The sequence below is a fragment of the Monodon monoceros genome, unplaced genomic scaffold, assembly GCF_005190385.1.
Source record: "Monodon monoceros isolate NGI ecotype Baffin Bay Population unplaced genomic scaffold, NGI_Narwhal_1 Super_Scaffold_20, whole genome shotgun sequence".
Taxonomy (NCBI): domain Eukaryota; kingdom Metazoa; phylum Chordata; class Mammalia; order Artiodactyla; family Monodontidae; genus Monodon; species Monodon monoceros.
In genome coordinates, this window is record NW_021703777.1 from 68039733 (window position 1) to 68066797 (window position 27065).

At 36.9% G+C, this 27065-nt stretch overlaps 1 protein-coding gene across 2 annotated transcripts in view; it reads left to right on the forward strand.

The window, feature by feature from the left end:
* The window catches only part of GABRA2 (gamma-aminobutyric acid type A receptor alpha2 subunit), a 119356-nt gene that overhangs the window by 74045 nt on the left and 18246 nt on the right, over nt 1–27065 (forward strand). For both annotated transcript variants that reach the window (XM_029235414.1, XM_029235415.1), the window contains exons 6-7: nt 2197–2340; nt 3370–3522. In XM_029235414.1, the coding sequence (XP_029091247.1) occupies nt 2197–2340; nt 3370–3522 (297 nt within the window). The remainder of the gene's footprint in view (nt 1–2196; nt 2341–3369; nt 3523–27065) is intronic.

Here is a 27065-nt window from a genome sequence, read left to right on the forward strand (position 1 = left end):
TAATCTAGCAAGAATGAAGTGAGAACATTTTCCTCGTGACAGGCATTGTGCCAGGTGCAAGAAGTATAGATATGAGTAAGATAGAGTCCCTCCCATTAGTCTCTTACTAGTTTCTTTAAAATATCTCCTATGTTTGTAGAGTTTCATCTTCTCTTATTTATGTTTAAAGGTAAACGTCAAAATTCAAAAGTAGAATTATTATAATTGCTTAAAATAAAACCTCATAATTTATTAAGATCCACAACTACTGAGTACTCTGAGGCCTCCTAATATGAACTGGAGTATGTGATGTCTTTTTGGTTTATTAAATTCTGTGTCATTTGAAATTTTATTGAAGAGAAGGCCACTTGATGATCTGCAAATGCATTGCTAGTTATACACATTACTAATGTTACTTATTTATACGTAACAGCAGAATCATCAATGATTAACTAATTGAAATTAGTTAATAAAAATTTAGACCTTAGGGTAACTGAATTCATTCATATGCAAGCTGTAGGAATAGATCTGCTATTAAAACAAATACATATATATATATACATATAATGATATGAAGTATGTATAATGATATACATACATACATACTTTTTTAGAATGCTATTTCAAAAACTGTTTCACATAATATAATTATTTGTGGATGTAGGTGTATACATGTATTTCACTGATATTAACATTTACTAGTAACATTCTGAAAACCAGACAACACTGTAGTATGTCATTAAAAGACCACACAGTGAATAAGACACAGCATTCACTTTATTGTAACTAATGCTTAAGTGGGAATGGATTTGTGATCACAGACTTTAGATCAAGGTAAGTACCAGAACCACCCCGGAACAATGGTATTAACCTAGAAAACCTATTAGATGGCAGGTAAATGAGCTTTTCCAGTGTCCTGGAGAGCTAGAGGCAGAGATATTGCTGGTTCTTTCTCTCCCTCAACTGAAAATGTGACTGTGATGCTGAGTTTTGCTCAAGGACCAGGAGTAACTAATATTTCTAAACATTCCCTTGAGCAAAAGTGCATAGAAGTTCTTTGAAAGGACAGTAGTACAGCTGGAATTGTCTGGTTATTCAACTGTGGAGAGACTCTGCCCGCATGGAGAGGTCAGCTGTTCCCCCTACAGGCACAAGGGAAATGCCAGGGCCAGAGAAGTACTGAGACAAGATAGGCTGCCTGCCTTCCAGCGTTAGAGTCATCTCACTTCTGCTTAGTTCTGTATCCTTGGCCAAATAAATCAGAAAATTATACTTGGTCTGTATGTGATTTGTCTCCTGCCAATCCATAGCTTAATTAGGATGCTATGCAAGTATAGTTCAGTGAGATCTGTGTGCATTAATTAATTTTAAAATGAACAGGTTTTAAAAAGTGTTTTCAACTTGCGAAACTATAGCATTCTGAATTATTTTGCATATTCTGCAAAATTCTCATTCTTCTAATGAAATGCATTGTACTATGATAGTTAAGTCACTTAATTCTTTTTTGTTGTTGTTGCGGTACGCGGGCCTCTCACTGTTGTGGCCTCTCCCGTTGCGGAGCACAGGCTCCGGACGCGCAGGCTCAGTGGCCATGGCTCACGGGCCCAGCCGCTCCGCGGCATGTGGGATCTTCCCGGACCGGGGCATGAACCCGTGTCCCCTTCATCGGCAGGAGGACTCTCAACCACTGCGCCACCAGGGAAGCCCAAGTCACTTAATTCTTAACTAGGTGAACGTTTTGAAGAAAAACCTACAAAACTAACTACAAAAATAATACCTAAAATAAACACATGTCATTATTCTCACATGGACATAAGTTTTTCATAAGTGATTATTATTTCTAAATTAACTGGTTAAATGGGCCTTGGGCATTCATAACCTGTTTACTGTAATGCCGTCATCTACTACCTTGCGAATATGGAGGATGTTTTAACCATCTCAGGGCCCAGTGATTTTTGCAGGCTCTAAAGAGAAATTTGCTCTTCACCTCTCAAAGTGGTTACAGTGAAAATACTCTTGTGGTCATGTTTGTCTCTCTTGGTCTGCTTCACACCCTTCATACTGAAGTTGTAAATTTCAAAGGCACTTTTTTGCCCTAAAAAATATCAATTTTTATAGTAAACAATAATTCTATGAAATATGCGACCTTTGATGCTGGATGTTATTGATAGTTCTTACTAAAATGCTTAAAAAGATTTTTTTCCTGATTTCCTACAGATGCGTATACAACCTCGGAGGTCACTTACATTTGGACATACAATGCATCTGATTCTGTACAAGTTGCTCCTGATGGCTCTAGGTTAAATCAGTATGATCTGCTGGGCCAATCAATTGGGAAGGAGACAATTAAATCCAGTACAGGTTAGTAAAATGAGTCTAAAGAAAAGCTAGTTCCTGAGAAGATTAATGGGTGAACGTCATTGGAAAAGTGTCAGTTTGCTTAAAACCTTTTGTGCCCTAAGAAGGAGCAGCAGACTGTGCTTGGGAGCTTTTTAGAAATTCAGAATCTCAGGCCTGACTCCTTACTAAGTCAGAATCTGCATTTTAACAAGATTTCAAGGAGATACCAAGGTGTGCATTAAAGTTTAAAAAACACTAGTCTAACTTATGCTCCCAATTCAAAACATGTGTGTCTTTTGAGACAAGCCAATTTTACCTTCACACAGTGTTACAATTCCCCTCACTTTGTAATTCTTTTCCTTCTATTCTGGATAAGCTATGACTATTCAACTCTTGATTATGGATAATTACTATTGGTCTGTGTGGGAAAGCTAAAGCCCTTTTGAAGAAAAAGCAGCTGTATGAACGAATGATCTCACATCTGGCAGATAAAAACCCAGAGAGCAGAAAGGAAGGTAGCTATGAGTATCAGATAGAACTGACTCCACTATATTAGAGCAGACATTAACACATAAATTCAGAATTGGTGACAAGATTAAAAGTAGAAAATCTGGGCCAGGAGATCAGTCTTGGAGATGTGGCCAGAGATCAATACTTTAAAGAGCCGGAGAGGACTGGACTGGAAACAGTCAAAACAGAGGCTTGAGGTTGGGACCAAAGGGGATGAGAACCTGAGCAAGTAAGATAATCCATGGTCAGAGCATTTATGAATCCTCTATCCCTTGGTCAGTAAGCATGACCTAGAGAGAAAAACAAATTCCACACGATACACATGCCATTCAAATTTTTTGGTCATATGAAAATTTTCTTTTAAATACTCTTGCTATGCTAAGTGGGCATTTTAATGTTATATACTTTCCATGTCATATATGGGGCAAATTCTTTCCTTTTTTAAATCAGGGACTGTTCTTTGCCTAATCCCTTCCATTTCCAAAATGTTCAAACTATTGACTATTACAGTTTCTTAAGCTTCTTAAATTTTTCTTCTAGGTGAATATACCGTAATGACAGCTCATTTCCACTTGAAAAGAAAAATTGGGTATTTTGTGATTCAGACATATCTGCCTTGCATCATGACTGTCATTCTCTCCCAAGTGTCATTCTGGCTTAATAGAGAATCTGTGCCTGCAAGAACTGTGTTTGGTGAGTGAATAACTACATACTTTGCTGTACAGCACATTTTGTTTCATGACTTTCTTTCAAAAGCATTATCTCTCTTGATCTTCACCCCAGTAGTTTGTGGTATGCAGAGCAGGGAGTATTCGTTTTGCCTTATAGATGAGGAAACTGAGGCTCAGAGAGGTACAATACAGAGTCAGTGTCACACTCTTAAAAAGGAATATAAGAAGTTCTCAAATCTTCTGAATTACATTGTCTTCTTTCTGTTAAATCATTTTGCTTATCAACGTTTCTTTCCATGTTAGTATAAGGAGAATATTCTTAGAGGTTTTAATGTAAAGTATAACAGTACCATATTTCTAAGCTATGTTTATTTTATTTTATTTTATTTCATTTCACTTCATTTCATTTTTTTGTTTGGTTTTTAGATGAACAAATATGACCTTAGTACTTTAAGTGAGAGAGAATAAGGGAGGAAGGGAAAGAGAGGGAGAAAAAGACTCCCTCATTCGCTACCAGTAGTGTGTTTAATAACAAAGTTAATTTTCTTGATTTAAACCATGCAGGGGAATTTGGTTACTGCTTTTTGGATATATGAACTAGGATGAGTACATTTTGTGACAAAGTAGATCACCTTTGTGTATTTGGTCCACTCATTCATCTAGGAAAGCTTTATTGAGAATCTACTAAGTTGGATATGGCATCAGGCCCTAAAGGTGCAAAAGCATATAAAATACAGTCCTTGCATTCAACTATCTCTGTACAGTGGAGGGCATCAGAATAAGCAGGAAAGATAATGGCAACACAAGATGAAATCATTATAAAAGAGGCACATATAAACCATTAAAAAAGACAGGAGCATGGATCCTCCCTAAAAGGACTGATTAAGTAGCTGAGTCAACATTCGAGCTAATTCTTGAAGGATACGTAGGAGTTTCCCAGACAGATGATATGAGACAAGAATCCTAGCCAAAAAAGGATAAAGTGTGCAGTGATATTGAAGGATGAAAGAACATAGTGTATTCAGTGACAGTGAGCTGTTTCAGTGTCAGTTGATATACATACAGATAGAAGTATAGCTTGAGGCCTAATGGGAAGTCCTTGTAGGCCATGCTAAGATAGTGTACCTTTATCTTATAGACTATAGTGTTTTGAGACCATAGACATGTGTAAGCTCTTAGAACAATGCCTGGCATTTAATATGTGCTATATAACTGTTGGTTATTCTTATTATCAATGGAGAAAACTCAATTTTATTCTCAATACTAGCAAAGAATGATTCGAAAAGAAATTTAAAAAATAATTTCATTTATAATGGTATCCAAGATAATAAAATACCTAGAAACAAATTTGACCACATAGGTGAAAGACTTGTCCACTAAAATCTATAAAACTTTGTTGAAAGAAATTAAAGAAGACCTAATTAAATGGAAAGACATCTCATGCTTTTTGAGAGGAAGACAATACTGTTAAGATAGAATTATCCCCAAAGCAATCTATAGATTGAATTCAATACCTGTAAAAAATCCAGTGGCTTTTTATTTTTTTTGCAGAAATTCCAATCCTCAAATTCATATGAAATTGCAAGGGGCTCCAAATAGCCAAAACAATATTGAAAAAGAAAAAAAAAATTCGCTGGACTCATACTTCCCAGCTTCAAAACCTAGTACAAAGCTACATTATTCAAAACAGTGTGGTAGTGGCATAAGAATGGACATATAGAACAATGGAATAAAATTGAGAGTCCACAAACAAACAAACAACTATGGCCAATGGATTTTCAACAAGGGTGCCAAGACCATTCTGTGGGGAAATAGTAGTCTCTTCACCAAATGGTGCTGGAACAGCTCTATGACCACCATGTGCAAAGGAATGAAGCTGGACCCCTACCTCACTCCAGATACCACAATTAACTCAAATGGATACAAAGCATTAATGTAAAATCTAGAAGTATAAAACTATTAGAAGAAAATATAGGATAAATCTTTATGATTTTGGATCTAGCCATGTATTCTTAGGTTTGACATCAAAAGCATGAGTAACAAGGAAAAAATAGATAAATTGGATTTCACTAAAATGAAAACTTTTGTATCTCAAATAACATTATCAATAATGTCAAAAGACAACTTATGCATGGGAGAATATATTTGCAAATTGTATATCTGATAAGCGTTTAATATCCTGAATAAATAAAGAACTCTTACAACTCAAAGACAAAAAGACCAAAAACTTGATTTTAAAAAATGGGCAAAGAACTTGAATGGACTTTTTTCTAAAGAAAATATACAAATAGCAAACAAGCACAAGAAATGATGTATATCATTGTACATTAAGGAAACACAAATCAAAACCACAATAAAGTACATTTTATGCATACTAGGATGGCCATAATAATTAACAAAACAGAAGGACATAAATATTGGTGAGAATGTGGAGAAATAGAAACATTCATATTGCTGGGGGAATATAAAATGGTACAGCTTCTGTGGACACCAGTTCAGCAGTTCCTCAAAAGGTTAAACATAGAATTACCATATCATCCAACAATTCCATCTCTAGGTATTACCTAAGATTAATGAAAACATATGTTTACATGGAAACTTGTACACAGGTATTTATGGCAGCATCATTTCTAATAGTCAAAAGATGGAAACAACCCAAATATCCTTCTGTGGATGAATGGATAACCAAAATGTAGTATATACTTACAGTAGAATATTATTCATCTATAGAAAGGAGTAAATACTGATAACATGCTACAACATGTATGAATCTCGAAAACATCATTCTAAGTAAAAGAAGGCAGATGAAAAGGGTCACATATTGTATGATTCCTTTCATATGAATTATCCAGAACAGGCAAATCCATAGAGACAGCAGTTTAGTGGTTGCCAGTAGATGGATGCAGGGGAAAATGGGAAGTGATTTTGTAGTAAGAACAGGGTGTTTTAGGGTGATAAAAAAGTTTTGAAACTAGAGAGAGATGATGGTTGCAGAACACTGTGAATGCATAAATGCCACTGAATTGTACACTTTAAAATAATTCATTGCATATTATGTGAATTTCATCTCCGTAAAATAATTTTTAAGTCACGAGTTTAAAAAAAAAATTGATGAGCACACCAAGGATTTCCCAGGATTTAGGAATCTTCTTAGATATCTATTTCAAAATTTGCAAATTATTGAATCAAAGACAAAAAAAACTGACATGGCTAAAAATATGACAAAACTTCCATTCAAATGACTTGAAAAATAAGGTTACATGATTTTCAGAGCACAAATAATACAGAAAATAAAGTTTTAGGGAAAAGTACATAATAATTAATAACAGAAAGGAAATGATTAGGACAGAGTTGATATTCCAGAAAGATCTAAATTTATATATAAATATATAGCATATCAGATAAAATTAAATGATGAAGTATTTGCTTAATAAAGGTTGTAAGGAAAACAAAATATTGCATTGAGGTAAATAAAGACAGATTTTATAGCATAAATCATAGAGAGGAGTATGTTTTCAAAAAAAACCGATAGAAGACTACCTAAGTATAAGGAGAGATAAATAGATGGATAAATATTTAACAGTGAATCAACAGAATGTGTTAGTATCTAGGCTGCTAGGTTCAACTATAACAAATGTACAAAAGTTTCTAAAGACTGATTATAAAAATAATACATACAAAGTTAAAAATCCAGGCTATACTTGAATGTGTAAATTCATTTATGTATGAATGATTCACAATACAGGTTTAAGGACCCAAAAGTTATATTGTCATGTAAATATAAACTGTTAGGTGGTAAAGGCATTCTTAGTATTATCTCTACAAGTTATTCTGTGTAACGTTTGTAATAAATATAATTCCATGTGAGTGTATGTGTATATGTGTGTGAAAGTAAAAGCTAAAAATCCTACATCCCGTGTGGAATGAGATTTGAAACCTGCCCAGCCTCTTTATTCTCCACCCCCATTCTATCTTTCACTGTTTTCTGCCTCCTTAACATCATTCTCTGACCGATGCGCAGCAGTTACCTAACAAAGTGTCTACCCTCTCCAAACTTCTCTCCCTGAATCCACAGTCAGGTCTACAAGCTGATTACCATTAAATCAGGTCTACAATATATCATTAAATCATCTGCCCTCCTCCTGCCTCAGAGGCTTTCTGTGGTGGGTAACCCTCCAAGTTAAAACAACAACAACAACAACTATTACAGTTAAGAAATTAATATGCCCTGGGACACAGATGCCAAATTTCTCAGCGTTTGAGGTCTGACTTTATGCTATCAATAGAATAAGAAAACAGAGCAAATAAGACAGCAGGCAGAGGAGTTGAAATTAGAATGTGCACCCCTTTGATATTAGAAACTTTGTTCCATTGTATTAGGTTTTATCTATTCAGTTTTTTTTTATATTGCATTTATTTTGTGGTTGTAGGGGCAGCTTGATATTTCAAAGATATTTCTTCAAAGGGGCTGCCTACGTATCTTGCAATGATAGATGAGGAAAACCTCCTTTGACTTTCTCTGAGTGCTCACATCCAGTTCATTCAACACCAACAAATACTTACTGAGCACCTACTTATCACATGGTTCTAGATACTTGGGGTATGTCCTTGAACAAAACCAAACACCCTTATGATGAGGTAGTTGTTCTCTGTTGCCAACGGTACAAGAAAGCACTTGGGAAACTTCTAACCTTAAACTTCAGGTTTTGTGCTTTCAAGCCTCCTGTGACTAAACAATGTATTTGCAGTGTACAAACCTCATTTTGTGTTTGTATAAACATATAGCTTATTTTGTGAAATTGTGGCTTATGGTTTTTTTAGTTGCTTAACATCCTTCAGAACTTCCTATAAATAAGAATAGTGATAACGAGCTTGCCAATTATTGTTTGCATATTTGAAGCCAAATCATTTTTCAAATTTATGAGTAAGTTTATTTATGAATATATTACTACACATTAATATATGAACATATGAGTACATGAATAAGTTTATATATAAGAAATATGTACTGGTATTTCTGTCTTAATATTATATTCATTATGGAATAGAGAGTTTTTTTCTATTAAGAACTAAAACCAAATAACAAACATCTGTTAGGGTGTATGTTTGTCTGCTAAAAGAGTACAGGGAGTTCAAATGCCTTATACTGCAAAGTTTGTATATACAAAGTTCATTGCATTTGCAAGCGACTTACCTGCTTGTCTTATATTTTTGGAGTAACTAAAACTCCAGAAGGGATATGTTTGGATTGCTCATTTTTCTACTTAGATCACAGATTTCCATGATTCAGTTTGACTGCTTATGTTAGGGAATCCAAAAGATAGTGGCTTGATTATATGAGGTGTTTTTTTTTTTCATGTGAAAAAAATCCTCAAGTAGATCCTCCATGACTAATATGATAATATCATGGGCATCAGGCAGTCTGTCTCTTTTCATCTTTCTTCTTTTATATCCCTAGCATGGCGTTTTGCTTCATTGTCCAAAATGGCTGTTGGTGCTCCAGGCATCACATTCATATCCAGGAACAGGAAGGAGTAAGCAAAAAGGGCAAAAGACCTGTTCCAGCTCTGTGTTTGCCATTAATGAACTTTCCCAGAAGTCCCTTCAAGCAATCTCTATTTATATATTATTAGCCTAACTTGGTCTCATAACCGGAGAGTCTGAGAAATTGCCACCCTGAATAAATTCAGTGTTCCAATATTATGATTGACTAAATATTGGATTGGCAGCTAGTGGTTTCTACTACAATAAGAAAAAAAAAAAGAAAAAATAGCAGTTTGCTATGAAGGTCATGAAATGATTAGGAGCACATATTCTGGAATCAGAGCACAGACATACCTTTACTGTACTTTATTGCACTTTGCAGATGTTGCATTTTTTACAAATTGAAGGTTTGTGGCAACCTTGCATCAAGCAAGTCTATTGGTGACATTTTTCCAACAGCATTTGCTCACTTCATGTCTCTGTGTCACATTTTGGTAATTCTCACCATATTTCAAACTTTATTATTATTATTATATTTGTTTTGGTGATCTGTGACTAGTGACCTTTGATGTTACTATTATAAAAGGATTACAATTTACTGAGGGCTCAGATGATGCTTAGCATTTTTTAAGCAATAAAGTATTTTTTAATTAAGACAATACTATTTCTCACTTAATACACTATAGTATAGTGTAAACATAACTTTTATATGCACTGGGAAACCAAAAATTCCATGTGACTTGCTTTATTGTGATATTCACTTTGTTGTGCTGGTCTGGAGCCAAACGTGTAATATCTCCAAGGTATGTTTGTATCTTGGTTCAAAATCTGGCTCTTCTATGATCAAATTAGGTAAGCTATGGAAAGTCTTTTTAAACCTCTTTGTACCTTAGTTTCATCCCTCTGTAAAACTGGGATTATAATATCTACCTCATTAAGTATTTTAGGGAATCAACACACACACATATATTCATAGATACATGGAACACTTAGAACAATTCTGGCACATAGTAAAATTCTATGTAATCGTTTGCTATTATTATTACTATTTATTATCTAATACTTAATTCTCTCCTTCTTATCAATAAATAGGTAAGGAGTGGTCAGATCTTGTTTTAGTTTAGGTTGGATATCCCAAGATGGCATATTTTGGGAGTTATGAACTCTATACACCTCTAGGTAAGACGTACCTGGGCAGTTATCCAACTTCTTTGATATTCATATCATCAGTGTTCAATTGTTTGAAGGGAATTTCAGAATTTTTGATATTTCTGTATTTAAGTGAAATACGCCAGTGTGTGTTCAGTTTTTAATCGAGTCTCCTTTGTTATGTCAAATGAAGCTCAAGTCCAGCGGACTTAAGCCTCTTTGTTAACTTTATTCTTAATTAATCATGAGCTTGTATAGATATCCATAAGAAACAACATCTTAGATGTGCATCCCATCTCAAAGTCCCCTAATTGAGTCTTATTGGTTAGACATGGGTCACATTCTTATCCCTGATACAATCATCATGGACAGGTTCACACCCCTCCTATGACCTCCCTTCCCCTAGCATCCACTCAGGCCTCTTTCTTATTTCATGAATATACTAGCCATTCACCTCTAAGGTTTGTCTTTTCCCTTTGCTTGGGTTTCTCTTTTCCCAGATATCTGTGTGGCTAACTCCTTCATTTCCTTCAGGCTTTTCTAAAATGTCATCTTCTTGAAGAGACCTACCTGACAATCTAACTTAAAATCGTGAACTGCTTCCCAATCCTGAATCTTCTGCTCCCGCTGGCCCTATTCTATGTTTTTTTTTTCCATTGCACATATCATCTTCCAATATTTTATAGAAAAAATATATACTTTTGTTTAATCTGCCTCCCCGACAAGAATTTAAATTTCAAGAGGGCAGTTATTTTTACCTCTCTTTAAGCTGATGGCCAATTAAGTAGGTTAAACTGAGGCAATAAGTAAATGGAAAATGATTTTAGATAGATGATAGATAGATAGATAGATAGTATAGATAAGCACATTTGTGAGTTCAACGAGAGTTAGGTTAGCAAAATTATAGAGACTAAAAGTGTCAAGTGGGGTACTTTCCTAATTTTTAAAATTAGGGAATCAGAGTGCTGTTTCCAAAAGAAGGTTGCATGGATACAGGGAAAAACAATAAGCAAATAAAACTTATTCACTGCAGTAGGTTAGCCAACTGTGAAGTTTAGAAGGAACACAGGGCAGAGGGCTGCAGTCACTCTGACACTAACTGTAAGTTCAGGGAGTTCACAAAACCACTTTCAGAGTTGTTAATTCACTAAAAGAACTCACAGAACACAGTGAAAGCTGTTACACTCACAGGTATGGTTTATTACAGGGAAAAGATACAGATTAAAGCCAGCCACAGGGAGAAGCACATAGAGTCGAGTCCAGGCAAAGTACCAAATGCAGAGCTTTCATTGGCCTCTCCCCATGGAGTCAGGGACAGCAGTACTTTCCTGGCACTGATACGTGACAGCACATATTGCCAAGCAGGAAACTAACCTGCACCTTGGTGTCCAGAGGCTTTACTGGGGATCTGTCACATGGGCATGGTTGATTGGTCTTGTGGCTGATCTCAGTTTCCAGCTGCTCAGGAGGTAGAGCTGATATGGCATGTTCCCAAACTCCCACCCTAAATTCAACTGTCACTACTGAGCTGCACCAAAGCCCCCAGGCAAAGCCACTCTTATCAAGTGTGACATTCCAGGCCTAGAAATCACATCCCAGAAGCTGAGAGCAAAGGCCTGACCTCTCTTTGGGTGTGGTTAAAATTCTATATTATGTAAACTGTATACATTATAAAACCAAATATTAAATATCTAATTATTAGACTATCATTTTGAGTTACCAATATATCTGCTTTCTTCATACCTTTCTCAATATTGCCACTAGTCTTCCTCCCTTCCCTCATGCTTACCTTCCCTTTATCCTGTTGCCCTCATCATTGTCTAGTTCCCTATAGGTCTCAACATTAGTCCTACTCTGGAGCATTTCTCCCCTCCACCAGCATGTCCGACAAGTTATTTAATATTAGAAATATCTTTTTTACAGTGGAATTGGTGAGTGAAAAACATGCTTCTTCATTTAGTTCAGGAAAGCTATATAATAAGTGGGCTCTGTGTACCCGTTACATGAAACACATACTATAGGTGATCATAAAAATGGCAGATAAGAAGAACATTCCACTTCAACTTTTGAGAAACCAGTCACCTACTGGGCAGGAAGTCCCTTAATAATGAGGTTATTGTAGTTTAATAAAGAGATAATCAAGATCTGAAGTAACAAATATAATAATAATAAAACAACTAATAATAATAAATAAAATTATTAAATAAAACAGCAAATAATGTTGAGCACTTAACTACATGTTTGAAAGAATATTGCACCAAGAATGAAGAGAGCTTCTGTTAGGTTCTGATTCCACTTCTAGATTAAACAAGCATGTAACCTCTGTAAAGTCTAGATTTTCTCCACTATGAATAGATGTAAAACTTATGCTGTCTACCTCATTGGGATGCTAAGAGGATCCCTGAAACAATATGTGTACAGGTTTTATTAAATCTTAAAGTAAACATACATTTTTACTGTCTTATATATTCAACAAATAGCAAGCCTGAGTATTTTCTGAGAATCAAGGATACTTGTAGAATGTTCTGTGAATCCAAGTGGTCTATGGCTGAAGGCATGAAGAGATAGGAAAGAGCACTGCATAAGAATTGAGCAAAAATTCCAAGCAAAGAGAAAGTTGAACTCATAGAAACAGAGAATAGAATCTCGGTTGCCAGGGGCTGGGTGTGAGGCATTAGGGAGAGGCTGATAAAAGGGTTCAAATTTTCAGTTATAAGATGGATAAGGTCTGAGGATCTAATGTATAACATGGTAAATCTAGTTGATAATGCTGTACTGTGTAATTGAAATTTGCTAAGGGAAAAGAACTTGTGTCTTCACCAAAAAGAAAGAAAAAAGGTAAATATGTGAGATGAGGTTAAGTAACTCTATGGTGGGGATCCTTTCATAATGTATATCAATTCATCACACTGTACACTTTAAATATATTACAATTTTATTTGCCAATTATACCACAATCAAGCTGAAAAGAACTTTAAAAAGAGAGAGAAAATCAGAAAATCACCTGGATACAGCTTCGGCCTATCTAGGCAAAAGAATCGGGGCAGCCTTAGAAGGAGACATGGACGGTTTTAATTGGAAAGTATGGAGAAAGTGCCAGCAGGAGTAGAATGTCTGGGTGGTAGCAGGACATGAAAGCAATGAACAGAAAGCCTGTGCAGGGCAAAAAAAAAGTCTCTGCAAACCTCGTTCCAAATCCCTGTCTTCCACAAGGCATGGGCTGCAGAGCGCTAACAGGCTGCACACCTGGCATCCCAGAATTGACTTTGGCACAAGGCAGCACACGCTAATCAGCAAGCTGCCAGCCCACCAGCCACACTCCTCCCTGCTGGTAGACTCATCCCAGTCAGCCACTGCCAATTAGGAAAGTGACTGAAGCAAGATACGTTAATAAGCCATGGCAAGGAAGATTAGAAAGCTTTGCTGGTCCAAGTCTGGGGGCAGGTTTAGAAGTTGTTTCAGGAATATAGGTGCTTAAGCTTGATTGAGGAGAATGGATTATTAGTAAGGGCACAGGAAGAGAATTAAAAGTGTATGCTGTTATTTCGTCAGTGAATTTTTTTTTTTTTAGATTCTTTCAGGACATGCCAATGTCACTTCAATACAGTTATAACCATTCAAGTTATGAGGGCAGATTATCCAATCCCATTTTCTACACTGAAATCTATGTGGTCATAGTGATGAGAAAAAAATTTTAAAGCGTGTTTCGGAGCACCTCTATGGGTTACATACTGTGTTAGAAACTTCAAATTTAATCATTATTTAATTCTGAAAAAAATATATCCCCAATTAGGAAAGTAATTATCCCCCCTTTTCAGACAAGAATTTTGAAGTCCGGAAGTATCAAGAGACTACTCCACTATCAGACAGCAGGTCAGTAACAAAGAAAGAATTTGACCTCACACTCTCTGACTCTAATCTTTTCACTTTTTCTACTGCACCATTATGCCATCAAACTACTTTTTCCCTTTCTTTTTGGTTTTGTTTTCTTTTCTTTTAGAGCTTGAAATCAGAAATCTCCTGGGTGATTGCTTCAAACATAGGTAATTTCTGTTTGAGAGTCAGGCTTACTAAATAAACATAGATCAGAACTAGAGGTGAATGTTCAGACTTGAACAATAGTTAACTTTTGGCATTAGCAGCGCTTATTGAAGTATTTCAGATTCCTTGCCCTATTTCCTGCCCAGAAGTTGATACTGTCACATCATGGTATAGTAACTAACGCATTAAATGACTTTTCAACGTTCTCTCCTGTCCTGGTGTCATATTCTGCATTTTTAAGCAAAATTAACCTAGTTAATCCAGGTCTTTAAAAGTATAGGTACTTATAATAGGTTCACCTTAGTCATTAGAAACTTCTGTTTAATTTTAATCTGAGGTGGAGAATTCTATGACTGCTTTTGACTGCATTCTGTAAAACCATTTCTTATAATGTACTTTGTCTTGGAACTCATCTGTGAAAGCTTGATAACCTTATAGAATATATAAGGGAGATTTTAGGTGTTTCAAGAGAAGGATTTTTTGTTACTGTTGTTGTTTTGTTTTATTTTTTAGTTGTTTTCTTTTTTCTTCACTTACGCCTTGAAATAACAAAGTGGAAAATAATAGATTTTTCTACTCTGATTATTTTACTATTTAAACGGGTTTAGATCATTAAATATTTGTTTTCACTATAGCAAAATTTTGAGCGCATATTTATTCTTAGTTTTTTTTGTTGTTGTTTTTGTTTTTTGTTTTTGCGGTACGTGGGCCCCTCACTGCTGCGGCCTCTCCCGTTGCGGAGCACAGGCTCTGGACGCACAGGCTCAGCGGCCATGCCTCACGGGCCCAGCCGCTCCGCGGCATGTGGGATCTTCCCGGACCGGGGCACGAACTCGCGTCCCCTGCATCGGCAGGCAGACTATCAACCACTGTGCCACCAGGGAAGCCTTATTCTTAGTTTTTAAACTCTCAAAAAAATTAAAACTATTGTTTATTTTCAAATACCTACTAGTCTTTCAAGGAAATGATTTCTACTTGGGTGACTTTTTTCTGATAAAAATTATTTAATAATGCATTATTTATCACAAACAACGTAATATCTCCCTAGTTAGATCACCTCAGGGAGCTATAAGATACCACCATACCACCAAAACTATTAATATTTGAACAGTCACCTTGCATTTTATGACAATACAATTACAAGATTGAAATAATAAAAAGATTTGATAACAGTGGGGAGTTTATACAAGATAGTGTTTTCTGTGGTCTGTTCTTTTATTGCCTTATTGTCATCATACTGAATATATTATTTTCTTTTAAACTTATGAAATCAGAATATTACTGTTTTAGTTTAAGCTACTTTAACACAGTATCATAGATTCGGTGGTTAATAGACAACAGAAATTTCTTTCTCACAGTTTCGGAGGCTGAAAGTTGGATATCAGGACACCTGCATGGCGGGGTTCTGGTGAGAGGCCTCTCCTTCATTATAGGTTGCTGACTTTGTGTCCTCACGTGGCAGAAAGAGAGTGAGCTAACTCTCTGGCCTCTTCTTATAAGGGCATTAATCTCATTAATGAGGGCCCCAACTTCATGACCACATTACCTATCAAAGTCCCCACCTCCATCACATCAAGGATTAGATTTCAACATATGAATCTGGGGGGAACACAAACATGCAGTTAGTTCATAACAATCACTGTGGTATTTAGCAGTTACGCTGGATTGAACTTCCCTGGGTAATGGAGCAGAGGTGCAGGGATCCCAGAAAGGCTGTTTTCAACCATCTTTAGATCTAGCCTTACCTTAACCAGAACTTCCACCTCATTCCTGATATCATTTGGGATTAGATGTAAACCATATGCTAGACTTCTTGGAAGTCACCTCTCAAATGTAATAGATTTTGACTGATGGGTGTTCTTGCGAGAGATTGGTCTTAAGTCATAACGACACTGCTGAATCCATATGATAGCATTAGGCTATCAAATCATGCCTAACTGAGGAGCTGAATCACATCCTTTTAGAAATCTAGGAATAGAGTAGTTCAGCAATGAAGATAATGAGTTTAACAAGACCAGAAATCTGTGGATCCATTCTGAAAAGATTTTGGACATTCTTGGAACAATGGAAGAACAGAGAAGAATCCAGTTCAAGGCTTTCCTTTCTCTTTCCCTGTGAGCCACATTAGATTATTTCTCAAGGTGGGAAATGAATAAAACAAAATAGCCCAGGGCTTTCTAGGCAACCATTTAAGCAGTATAATCCTTAGGTGTCTTGATTTTTTTCTTAAACCACCACTAGATGGCACTCTTGCATCCTTGGTTTGGATTCTTAGCTGCTTTATCTACATATTGGGGGCCTAAACAACTCAGAAATAACAGGGAAGCTATAGCACTTTTTATTTGACAGGTTCCAAATTGGACATTTGCATGTACCATTTAATGTGTAAGTATATAAAATACTATATTATAATATATCATAATTCCCATTTTAGAGATAAAGTCACTGAGGCTGAGAGAGAGAAGGTGGCAGGGAGAGGGAGAGAAAAAGGAGGATAATTTAACATTTGTTGGACAATTCTATGTACCAGGCATACATGCTCATACTCTATCCTCTCAACAATCCCCCTCCCACCAAAAAAAATCATTTACATTTTACAGATGGAAATGAAGCTTAGCAAGGTCACAGAGCTGCTGTGGCAGAAGCAGAATCCAAATCTGTGCCTGATTTTACTGCACATTGTCTCTATGTATAAGCCATTTCTCAAGCAATCGAAACATTTTAATACACGATATAACTTTAAAATGTATAAAGAGCTTAGGGGCTGAAGTGTTAGGTTCATGATTTTGAAAAAGACACTATATGGACATATAATTCGCTTTGAAAGAGAAGACCATTTATAGACTAGGCAGTACAATTTTTTTGTTTTTTTGCGGTACGCGGGCCCCTCACTGTTGTGGCCTCTCCCGTTGCGGAGCACAGGCTCCGGACGCGCAGGCTCAGCAGCCATGGCTCACGGGCCTAGCCGCTCAGCGGCATATGGGATCTTCCCGGACCGGGGCACGAACCCGTGTCCCCTGCATCGGCAGGCGGACTCTCAACCACTGTGCCACCAGGGAAGCCCTAGGCAGTACAATTTAGTGAAGAGTGTGGACTTTTAAGGCAGACTGCCTGGGTTTGTATTCCACCTCTACTACTTGCTAACAGTGTGATCTTCAGTAAGGTAGTCAGCCTCACTTAGCCTCAGTTTCCTCAACTGTAAGTGAGGATGATAATAATACCGAACTCACAGGGTTGTTATGAGAATTAAACAAATTAATACATGAAAAGTTCTTATAATGAGATGTGGCATATAGTAGGTGCTCCTAAATGATACTTTTTAATCCTATCTGGAGTAATGTAAGAATATGCGACTTAAGTGGAAAAGGCATCAATTTACACTATTTTTATATTCCATTTATATTACAGTGTTGTGATTAAACCTCTGTTTCATTCTAAAGCTTATTAGCTTCTTAACCTGTATGTTCCTTCTTATAGAATTTGTGAATATGGTCTCCCAGTGTTACTGTTCACAGATTTTTAAATTAATTATTTCATTTGATGAATCAACAGAAAATAAGGATTTACTCTTGCCATAATCTGAATGAGGTGGTAGCATTTCCACGTGCCTATAGGCTGCTCAGAGTATGGAGGAGTGAGAGAGACATGTAAATAAATAAGTGGTATAGAGGATCATAGGTGCTGGGAGAGAAATATTCCAAAATAGGGTAAGAGCAAAAAGAAGGAAGCAGTTAAATCTGAGGAAGTCAGAGAAACCCCAAGGGAAGAAGAATCGACTCAAGCCTTGCAAATTAGCATAATGGAAAAGGCCATATTCTAAGCAGAGGGTGTGCAATTACCAAAAGCAACATGGAGCATATGAAGAACAGCAGATTACTGCTCAGTGTATCTCAGGCATGGGATTCATTTGTTTGTAAGGATGGTTAGACAGAGGCCAGTTCGTGTACAGCCTTACATTCCATGCTAAAGCCATGGAAACTGCTTGAAGGGTATTTTAGTGAGGGAGTAAACTGGAGGCATTTGAGTGTAGGGGAAGACCATTATGGGGAATATTGTATACATAGATTGAAATGGTATTAGTGATGGAGGGTGACTAGTTAAGAGACAATTGATATTATCTGGGTGAGAAATAATGAAGGCCTGAATAGGACAATGAATATTGGTGGAGAAAGAGTTATAGATCTGAGAGAAGCTAGGGAGGAAGAACATGCAGGACATGGTGAATCTGAAGGGGAGAGAAATTAGGCATTGCAGAATACTCCTAGATTTCTACTTGAGTGACTAGATAAATGTAACGTCATTCCCTACAATAGAGAATTATGGGAGATGTGGTAGGTTTTGGCTTCGACTATAGATTCAGTTGTGAAGGCTTAAAACTTGAGATTTCTATGGGACTTAACTGTGTGGGATTATTATAAAAGGTTTCTCTGATCTCTCTGTCCTTAGTCTTACTATTCTTCACTCCATTCTACACACTGTGGCAAGAGTGATCTTTCTAAAACTCAACTCTAGTCACATAACCCTCTCCTGCATGAAACTTTTCCATGACTGTATGTTACAGCCATTGACTGAAACACTTACCATGTTTATGTGGCCTTCATGGGCCTCCCCAACCTAACCTGTTGTGAGGGTACCTTTTGCTACACTGACTTACATTAGACCCAGGAACATGTTTTTTCTTCATTGAACATATTCTTCAGACTCTTCAAATTTCCTTTTATATATCACTTCCTGTAGGAAGCCTTCTCTGATCCCAAAATCTTGGACAGGTACTTTTTAGGCAGTTTCAGAGCACCCCATATTTTCTCTGTTATTTATTACACCATCTGCAAAATTTGCCTATTGATTATCTGCATCTTCCAGTAGATTATATTGTCCCTGAGCGTATAATTCATATCTTTGTATACTCATGTATAACAAAGTGCAGACATGTAGTAGACTGGATAGATTTTTAATTAAAAAACTAGGGCTTCCCTGGTGGCGCAGTGGTTGAGAATCCGCCTGCCGATGCAGGGGACACAGGTTCATGCCCCGGTCCGGGAAGATCCCGCATACCACGGAGTGGCTGGGCCCGTGCGTCCGGAGCCTGTGCTCCGCAACGGGAGAGGCCACAACAGTGAGAGGCCCGCGTACCGCAAAAAAAAAAAAACAACTAATATCGGGCTTCCCTGGTGGCACAGTGATTAAGAATCCACCTGCTAATGCAGGGGACACAGGTTGGAGCCCTGGTCCAGGAAGATCCCACATGCCGTGGAGTAGCTAAGCCCATATGCCACAACTACTGAGCCTGCACTCTAGAGCCCGTAAGCCACAACTACTGAGCCTGCATGCCACAACTACTGAAGTCCGTGTGCCTAGAGCCCGTGATCTGCAACAAGAGAAGCCACTGCAATGAGAAGCCTGCGTACCGCAGCAAAGAGTAGCCCCTGCTTGCCGCAACTAGAGAAAGCCCACGCGCAGCAATGAAGACCCACTGCAGCCAAAGATAAAAATAAATAAATTACTTTTTTAAAATCTAAAAAAAAAAAAAAAAAAATGTCATATAGGAAGCTCAATAAACTTTTATTGAGCCCATTAGAGATATCCAGAAGATGGCCAGAGTGAGATATTTGGCACTGGAGTTCATAAGATACATCCTTAAAGATATTTGTCATGTAGGAACAGGTTAGGAGATGAGAGTAAATTATATTGCCCAGAGAGAATAGTAAAGTAAGAGGAGTAGAAGAGCAATTATGTTACCTTGTGGAATCTGAACAATCGAACTATGAGTGGTAACAAACGGCCTACAGAGAGAACTAAAGAAGAGAGTTGTCAAAAGACAGAATGTGCATGGAAATAGTAGGTCTAGAATCTCTATTTCGATAGGACCAAACTATTGGGAAGTGGGCCTTGGGACTGTCTCAAAGCTGCATTTGCAAATCAAGCCCATTGGAATAACTTGCAGGAGGCCAGTGTACATAGGTATGCAGAGTTTTGCTTTAGTACGTAGTCTGATACGTTAGAGGGTTAATATAAAACACTCCTTTCTTCCTTTCCCAATTTTTCAGATAATTTATATAGTCTGTGCCTAAAGCATCACAGGCCTCCATCTGTCAGAGATGATTAGTTATTCCCTAATAACTTATAGAACATTAGGAGTCTCAATTCTAGCTGTGTACATCAAGTGAACACTACACTGACTTGATGTACACACCACTCATTTCCCTGCCTCCTTTACTGCTAGATGTGGCCATATGACTAAGTTCTCAAAGACATGTGTACCTGATTTATTCAATCAGCTTGCCTAATATTTGTTCCCTCACTAACTGGCTTGATTATATTTTTGGCAAAAATATTACTTGTAAAATCTGGCCAAATTATTTAATGCTTCACTACAAGTATAAGCAAAATCATATTTTAAGATTGAAAGTAAGAAGAAAATTCAAACAATAATGTTACTGACCCTAATTTAACATCTATGCACACTAGTTGTTAAATTAATAAGATATTAAGAACCTAAATATTTTATGTGCCCCTCCTTTTCCCTCCCCTCTTGTTTGCTGGAATGCAGGCCAAGTGCTGGCAAGCCCTCTTCAACCTCAAGGACATGGGCACTACCTTAAAAATGGCAGAGAAACAAGAAAGAGGAAGCCTAGGTCTCTGATACCACAACAATCATACCCTTGGATGTCTTCCACCACAATTGTTAAATGAGAGAGAGGATGAGGCGGTACTTTCATTTTATCTTGTCTGCTTTCCTACTTGCTCACTCCAGAGAACAGTCTTTAGTTGGTGCTTAGCTTAATAACTTTTCTAAGAACTAACCATAACATTAGTATATTTATGTAATTTTACATATGTATATATTACATGTATAACTATATATATATATATATACATTATATATTAGTATATAGTACACCATATACTATGTACACACTATTTTGTGTGTGTATATATATATATATATATATATATATATATATAAAATGTTACATATATAATATTTTGATTAGACTTATGGAGCACATAAAATATTTACTTAAAACTGTTTAAATTATCGGGCATCTCTTAATCCCAAATCTTCCAAGGCATCCACTTCCCTAGTCACTGAATTCTGGGAAAAAAATAGCTAGTATCAGACTGTTTCTGTGTATTTATGTATTTAACCCCAAACACACACAAACATACACACTCATTTATAATATATGTCTATATCCACACAAATAGGTGTATTTGCTTCAAAACTATATTTATTAACCCATTCAGTTAGAAAATATGTGCCAGACACTTTGCTAGACCTTAGCAACACAAGGTAAACAAAAAAGATGTTATTCCTACACTCAAAGAGGTTACAGTATGTTTGAGGAGAAGGGAAGGTAAACAATGGTTTATATTATGATATGTTATGTTCTGGGAATATTCAGGGTGCTCTCTGATAACCTGGAAGGGGCACTCAACACAGACTTGGTATATTAATTGATCCTCATCGCTTGAGGCTCCACCACTGATGCCCCAGAGTTCCTGAATATTCATATGCATGTATGTATATGTACTTTCACAAACACTGATTGCAAATAAATTGCAGTCTGTACCCAGGAAGGTTCTTAATATCTTATTAATTTAACAACTAGTGTGTACAGATGTTAAATTAAGGTCAGTAACATTATTGTATGAATTTTCTTCTTACTTTCAATCTTAAAATATGATTTTGCTTATGCTTGTAGTGAAGCATTAAATAATTTGGCCAGATTTTACAAGTAGTATTTTTGCCAAAAATATAATCAAGCCAGTTAGTGGGGGAAGAAATATTAGGCAAGCTGATTGAATAAATCAGGTACATATGATTAAAAATTTGGTTGATTTCTTGAATTTTCCTGTTTTTAACAAGTTATTTTTAAATGATGTCAATATAGTGATATAAAAATACTCTGACCTTATAATTCATTTTAATTCATTTTTATATGTCTTCAAATTTCTTCTTTTAAGATGCAGTTAGCAGGAACACAGGGAACTGTTAGAGCATCTGTTTCAAATTTAATTGTGCTGGCCAAATGCAGAGATTCATGAATTTGCCTTGTTGACTATCAGTCATCTGCTGATATCAGTTCATTCTTTACTTCCAGAAGGTTGTCTATATTATATTGATTCATTACCTTGCTAAATATTACCTAGCTTTTCTGATTAACTGTCAAACTCAACTACCCAGACACAACCAGAAACCCAGAAGAGAAAAAATATATGTATGACTAATAACATGGGAAGTTATAAAAAATCATGTATTAAAATCAAGGCACTGAGCTTCAGGTTTCAGCACTGACATGTGAAGAGCTTGCAAGCTGTCACTCCCATCCTTACGATATGAAAAAGCTAAACAAATGAAAATTAAGGGCTTTTACTGCATTTGTACAAGAATCAAGGTGACAGGCAAACTGCCATCCCAAATTGTGAAGAGGCAGACACACTGAGAGACACAGCTAAGATTTTCTTTTTACCTGAAAGAGATGCTGCTTAAGCATCTGGTAGAGGCACTTGAATGGTCATTGTCATGAATTGTTAGAAACTGAGCGTGTACTCATGTGAAAGTAAGAAACTCCTAAGGCCACAATCTTATGGGGGATTCCCACATATTCGTGGGCTTTACCTCCCCGGAACCCCACTAGATTCTCAAGGGAAAGATCTGAGAAATATCCATTCTTGACAATGGCAGAGGAAAGGGTAAGGGAGAAGAAGCTTTTTGAAATATACCCAGAGCCTTCTCCATAGCCAAAGCCCATGTCCAGGGGAAGGGACTTGGCCAGAGCCTCATCCCAGCTGACAGAAGGCCAGTCTTACTCTCTCACCTAAGGAGGTTTGAGGAAATGAAATACTATCAACAGAGATCAGAGCATCAAGGAAATAGATTGGGCATGCTACAGCCACTGCAAGGAGTAAGCAGAATGGGGAAGGAAGCTGTACAAGTGGAGAAACACTCGCGAAGCTACAGTCTGAGACGAGGGCTGCCTAAAAGCCTGAGATCTACTCGAAGATTGTAGACCAGTCTCCCCCTCGTACACCTTACCGCCATGCCAAGGTGACGCCCGTAGAAGAGCAGCAGCTTACAGCAGAAAAAGCTGAAGACACAGACTCCCTGGGAGGAGGAGTAGTTAGGGAAGTCCAAAGTCAAAAGGGGAAGCCAAAGCAAGAACACAAAAAAACCCTTGAATCCTGCGGCACCTATAATGACAGCAAACATTAAACACAGCCAACCTCTAGCCAAGTTAACATAAATCCTACCCTTAAGGTCTATTTACCTCCGTTCCTATTACCCAAATCAACATGATCAGCTTTCAACAAAAATTTATCAGTGATGCATGCCAATTATATCTTAATAAAACTTGGGGAAAATTTTTGAAGGCATGCCAAAAGGAAAAATAAAAAACAAAACACAGTTGGAAAAGAAAAAGCAAACAACAGAGCCAGACTCAGACATGCCAGGGATGTTGGAATTATTAGGCAAGGAATTTAAAATAACTGTGATTGATATGTTAATGTCTCTAATGGAAAAAGGAAACAACATCCAAGAAGAAATCAGTTATATAATTAGAGAGATGGAAACTCTAAGAATCAAAAGGAATGATAGAAATTTTAAAAAAAAACAACACAATAACAGAAATGCCTTTAGTGGGCTCATCAATCAACTCAATAAGGCTGAGCTTGTCTGTAGATCATTAGAAACCTCACAGACTGAAATTCAAACAGGAAAAGAAAATTGAATAAACAACAACAAAAACAAAACAACAAAGCATTCAGGAACTGTGCTACCATTTTAACAGGTATAACATAGTCATAATTGGAATATCAGAAGAAGAAGACAGTAAGAACAGAAGACATATTTGACATTAACAGGCTGAAACTTGCCAAATATTAATGACCAAACCATAGGTCCAAAAGCTCAGAGAACACCAAGAAGGATAAATACAAAACAAATCAAAACAAACAATAAACATACCTAGTCATATCGTATTCAAACTACAGTAAACAAAAGGCAAACAGAAAATGCTGGAAAAAAATAAAGAAAATAGCAACCACCTTAACTATAGAGGAACAATAGCCAGAGTAATCTTTTAAACAAGAAATACTGACCATGTCACTAACCAGTTCAAAATGGACTCTGTAAAGCTTTCCCATTGCTCTTGAAAAGAATTTATATCACCTGAACACCATCAAACAGGCCCTGGATAGTCTGGCTCTTGCCTCCCCCTTTCTCCTCTTCTTCACGAAACCCTTCTCTTCTGCCTTCCCACCTTGCAGGATTCTCTCCATGCCTCGCAATGCCGTGTTTCCCCATGTCTGTGGTTGGGTCTTTCCTCAGTCTAGTATTATCTTCCATTGTCTGGTGGCCATTTTAACTTATCCCTTCATTTCCTTGGGGAAGTCTAACCCAAATTCCCGTCTAGGTAGGTCACCCCGTTACAGTTCATCATAGACCCTGCCCACTTGTGATGTTATGTTACTTTGTGCTCTTTTGAGAAAATGTCTCGTAGAGAGCTGATTTGGTTTGGCTCGCATTCCATTCACAGCTCCACAGAGCCCAGCACAGAACGGGAACTCAGTGCCTACTTGCTTTATAAAAGAAGGAAGAGATTTCTTGCCATTATCCTAATAAATAAAGGCTTATCAATTACAGATCATTGGGGGAGTAGTTTCAATTAAAAAACTATTTAACGACCTCCTGCACTCTGCTATGCACTATTTATTTAAAAACTATTTAATTTAAAAACTACTTAATGATCTCCTACCCTCTGTTATGCACACTTTTACATTTTGGGGAGAAGAAGGCAAACAAACTGTAATCCATATAGTTTATTGGGGATATACAGTCATGTAAACCAACAGAAAATTTAAAAAGGACACGACCTATGGAGGTATGCATAGGACCAGGTCATAGTTGCCTATTTTTTTTCCTTTATGGATGAAATCCTGCAGAAAGAACAAGTTGAGCTGTGTGTACTGCAGCATTAGTCCAATGTGCATTCTTTAGGTGCAGGAATCTCTGCTATTTTGTTCATTGGTATGTTCCCAGTGCCTACAAAAAGTACTGCAGTAAGTAGGTACTCAATAATTTAAGAGAAGAAATAGGATTTAACTAGGTAAAAAAGAAGGATGTGTGACAAGGAAAAGATTCTAGGGAGAGGAAACCATGTGTTGCCCAAACTGACAGAATATGAAAATGACTTCATTCTGATCGCAGAGGCCTTTCATTGAGAAAGGGACATCAAGATACAAAGGGTTTGGGGAAAGGGATATGAGTTTTGATTTATTAAATCCATGATGTATTCAGGTAATCATAAAGAAAACTTTGTAATCCCTCACAGTGTTGTCTACATTATAATTAACCTTTCGATCATGTTCTTCTAGATTATAATCAATAGTTCACAAATTTTAAATTAGTGGAATTTGAGATAATTAGGTTTTAGGACAATGATATGCTCTCCAAGTTCTAATTTCTGTCTCTAACACATAGAAGTTTCAACTTTTTTGTTATTCAGATGTAGTACAGTTATGCGTTAAAATTTCAACCTTAAAAATAAACTAAAATTACAACCTTTCATACTGCACTTATACAGTATTTGTAAATGTTATTATTATCATTTTTGGGGAGAAGGGGTGATTATTGCTTTGTCCATTGGGCTGAAGGGTCAGGCAGGGGTGGGGTGGGGAATCCACCATTTTGTTTCCAGGATGTCTGTTGTTTCTGCCATTTCTAGCAGTAGCCAGCAGGTGGTATCAAACAATTTTACATTTCTGTTCTATTGCAGTTTTTGTGCCTGTTTGGTTTCTGACACTTCTTCCTAACTTCCTAACTTCCCACACCCTAGCCACAAACAAGCATTTGATGGGGATAAAGGTCTCAAGGAGTATTTTATTTTATTTTTCTGATTTAAATATGCCCTGACTTTGCTTTCAGAGTGATGTTTTTTTCCTCACACACACTGAGGTGTCTTTTTTATAACAGAGGCATTGCTTTGCATGCAGTAACTCATTTGGTTGCTATAACAACAGGATGGGAAAACACTATACCTAATCCCCACTTTACAAATGAGGAAATTGTGGAACGAAGAGGCTAGGAAATTTCCCTAAGGTCACAAAATTAGAATTCAGGCATCTGGCCTTGGAGCCCACAGTCTCAGTCTCTGTGCTGAAATCATTTCCCCTGATTTGATTTTCTCCTTTCAGTGTATATTTTCACTCAATACTTAGCATTTCTTTACTTTGACACCATTTTCTCAGCTACTATGAGTTGAGGTTTTGGGCACCTACACCTTGAAATAAATATTACACAGAATAAGATCAGAATATAAAATAGCTATACATTAGATATTGTCTGTGTATGGGAAATGGTCGCATAGTTTTCACATATATGCATAGAATTTTAGTGCTGAAAGCACTTTAAAATACCTACCTTTTATTTTACTGAAAAAGCAACTTAGGCTTCCCAAAGAAGCATTGGGATTTGGTGGTCACACAGAGGTGATAAGAGAAGACACAAGTCTGTTAAAGTAATGTTGTGGGAACATTCATTTATGGAGGCCCTACTAGGTATAGAAGAATGCCCATTGTTGGGAGATGGGCTTGTGGAAGGTTTGTGAGGTTTCTAGCTAAGTGCAGCTCTTTAATTCTTAGCTCTTCTATCTACAGTGTAATGGGACCAGGCTAGACTCAACTAGCAGGCAGAAAAGCTGACATATGAGAATCTTACCCCTCCAGTAAAAGGAAAAAAGGGAAGGAAGGGAGGGAAGGAGGAAGGAGCTTATAGTCCATGTTAACAATTTTAATGTCAAGTTTCCAGAATCAGACGAAAGAAAATAAAATTTAGATATAGGGAAGATTTGAATATGGTGAAAAAGAGCCTCATAGTAGATTCATATT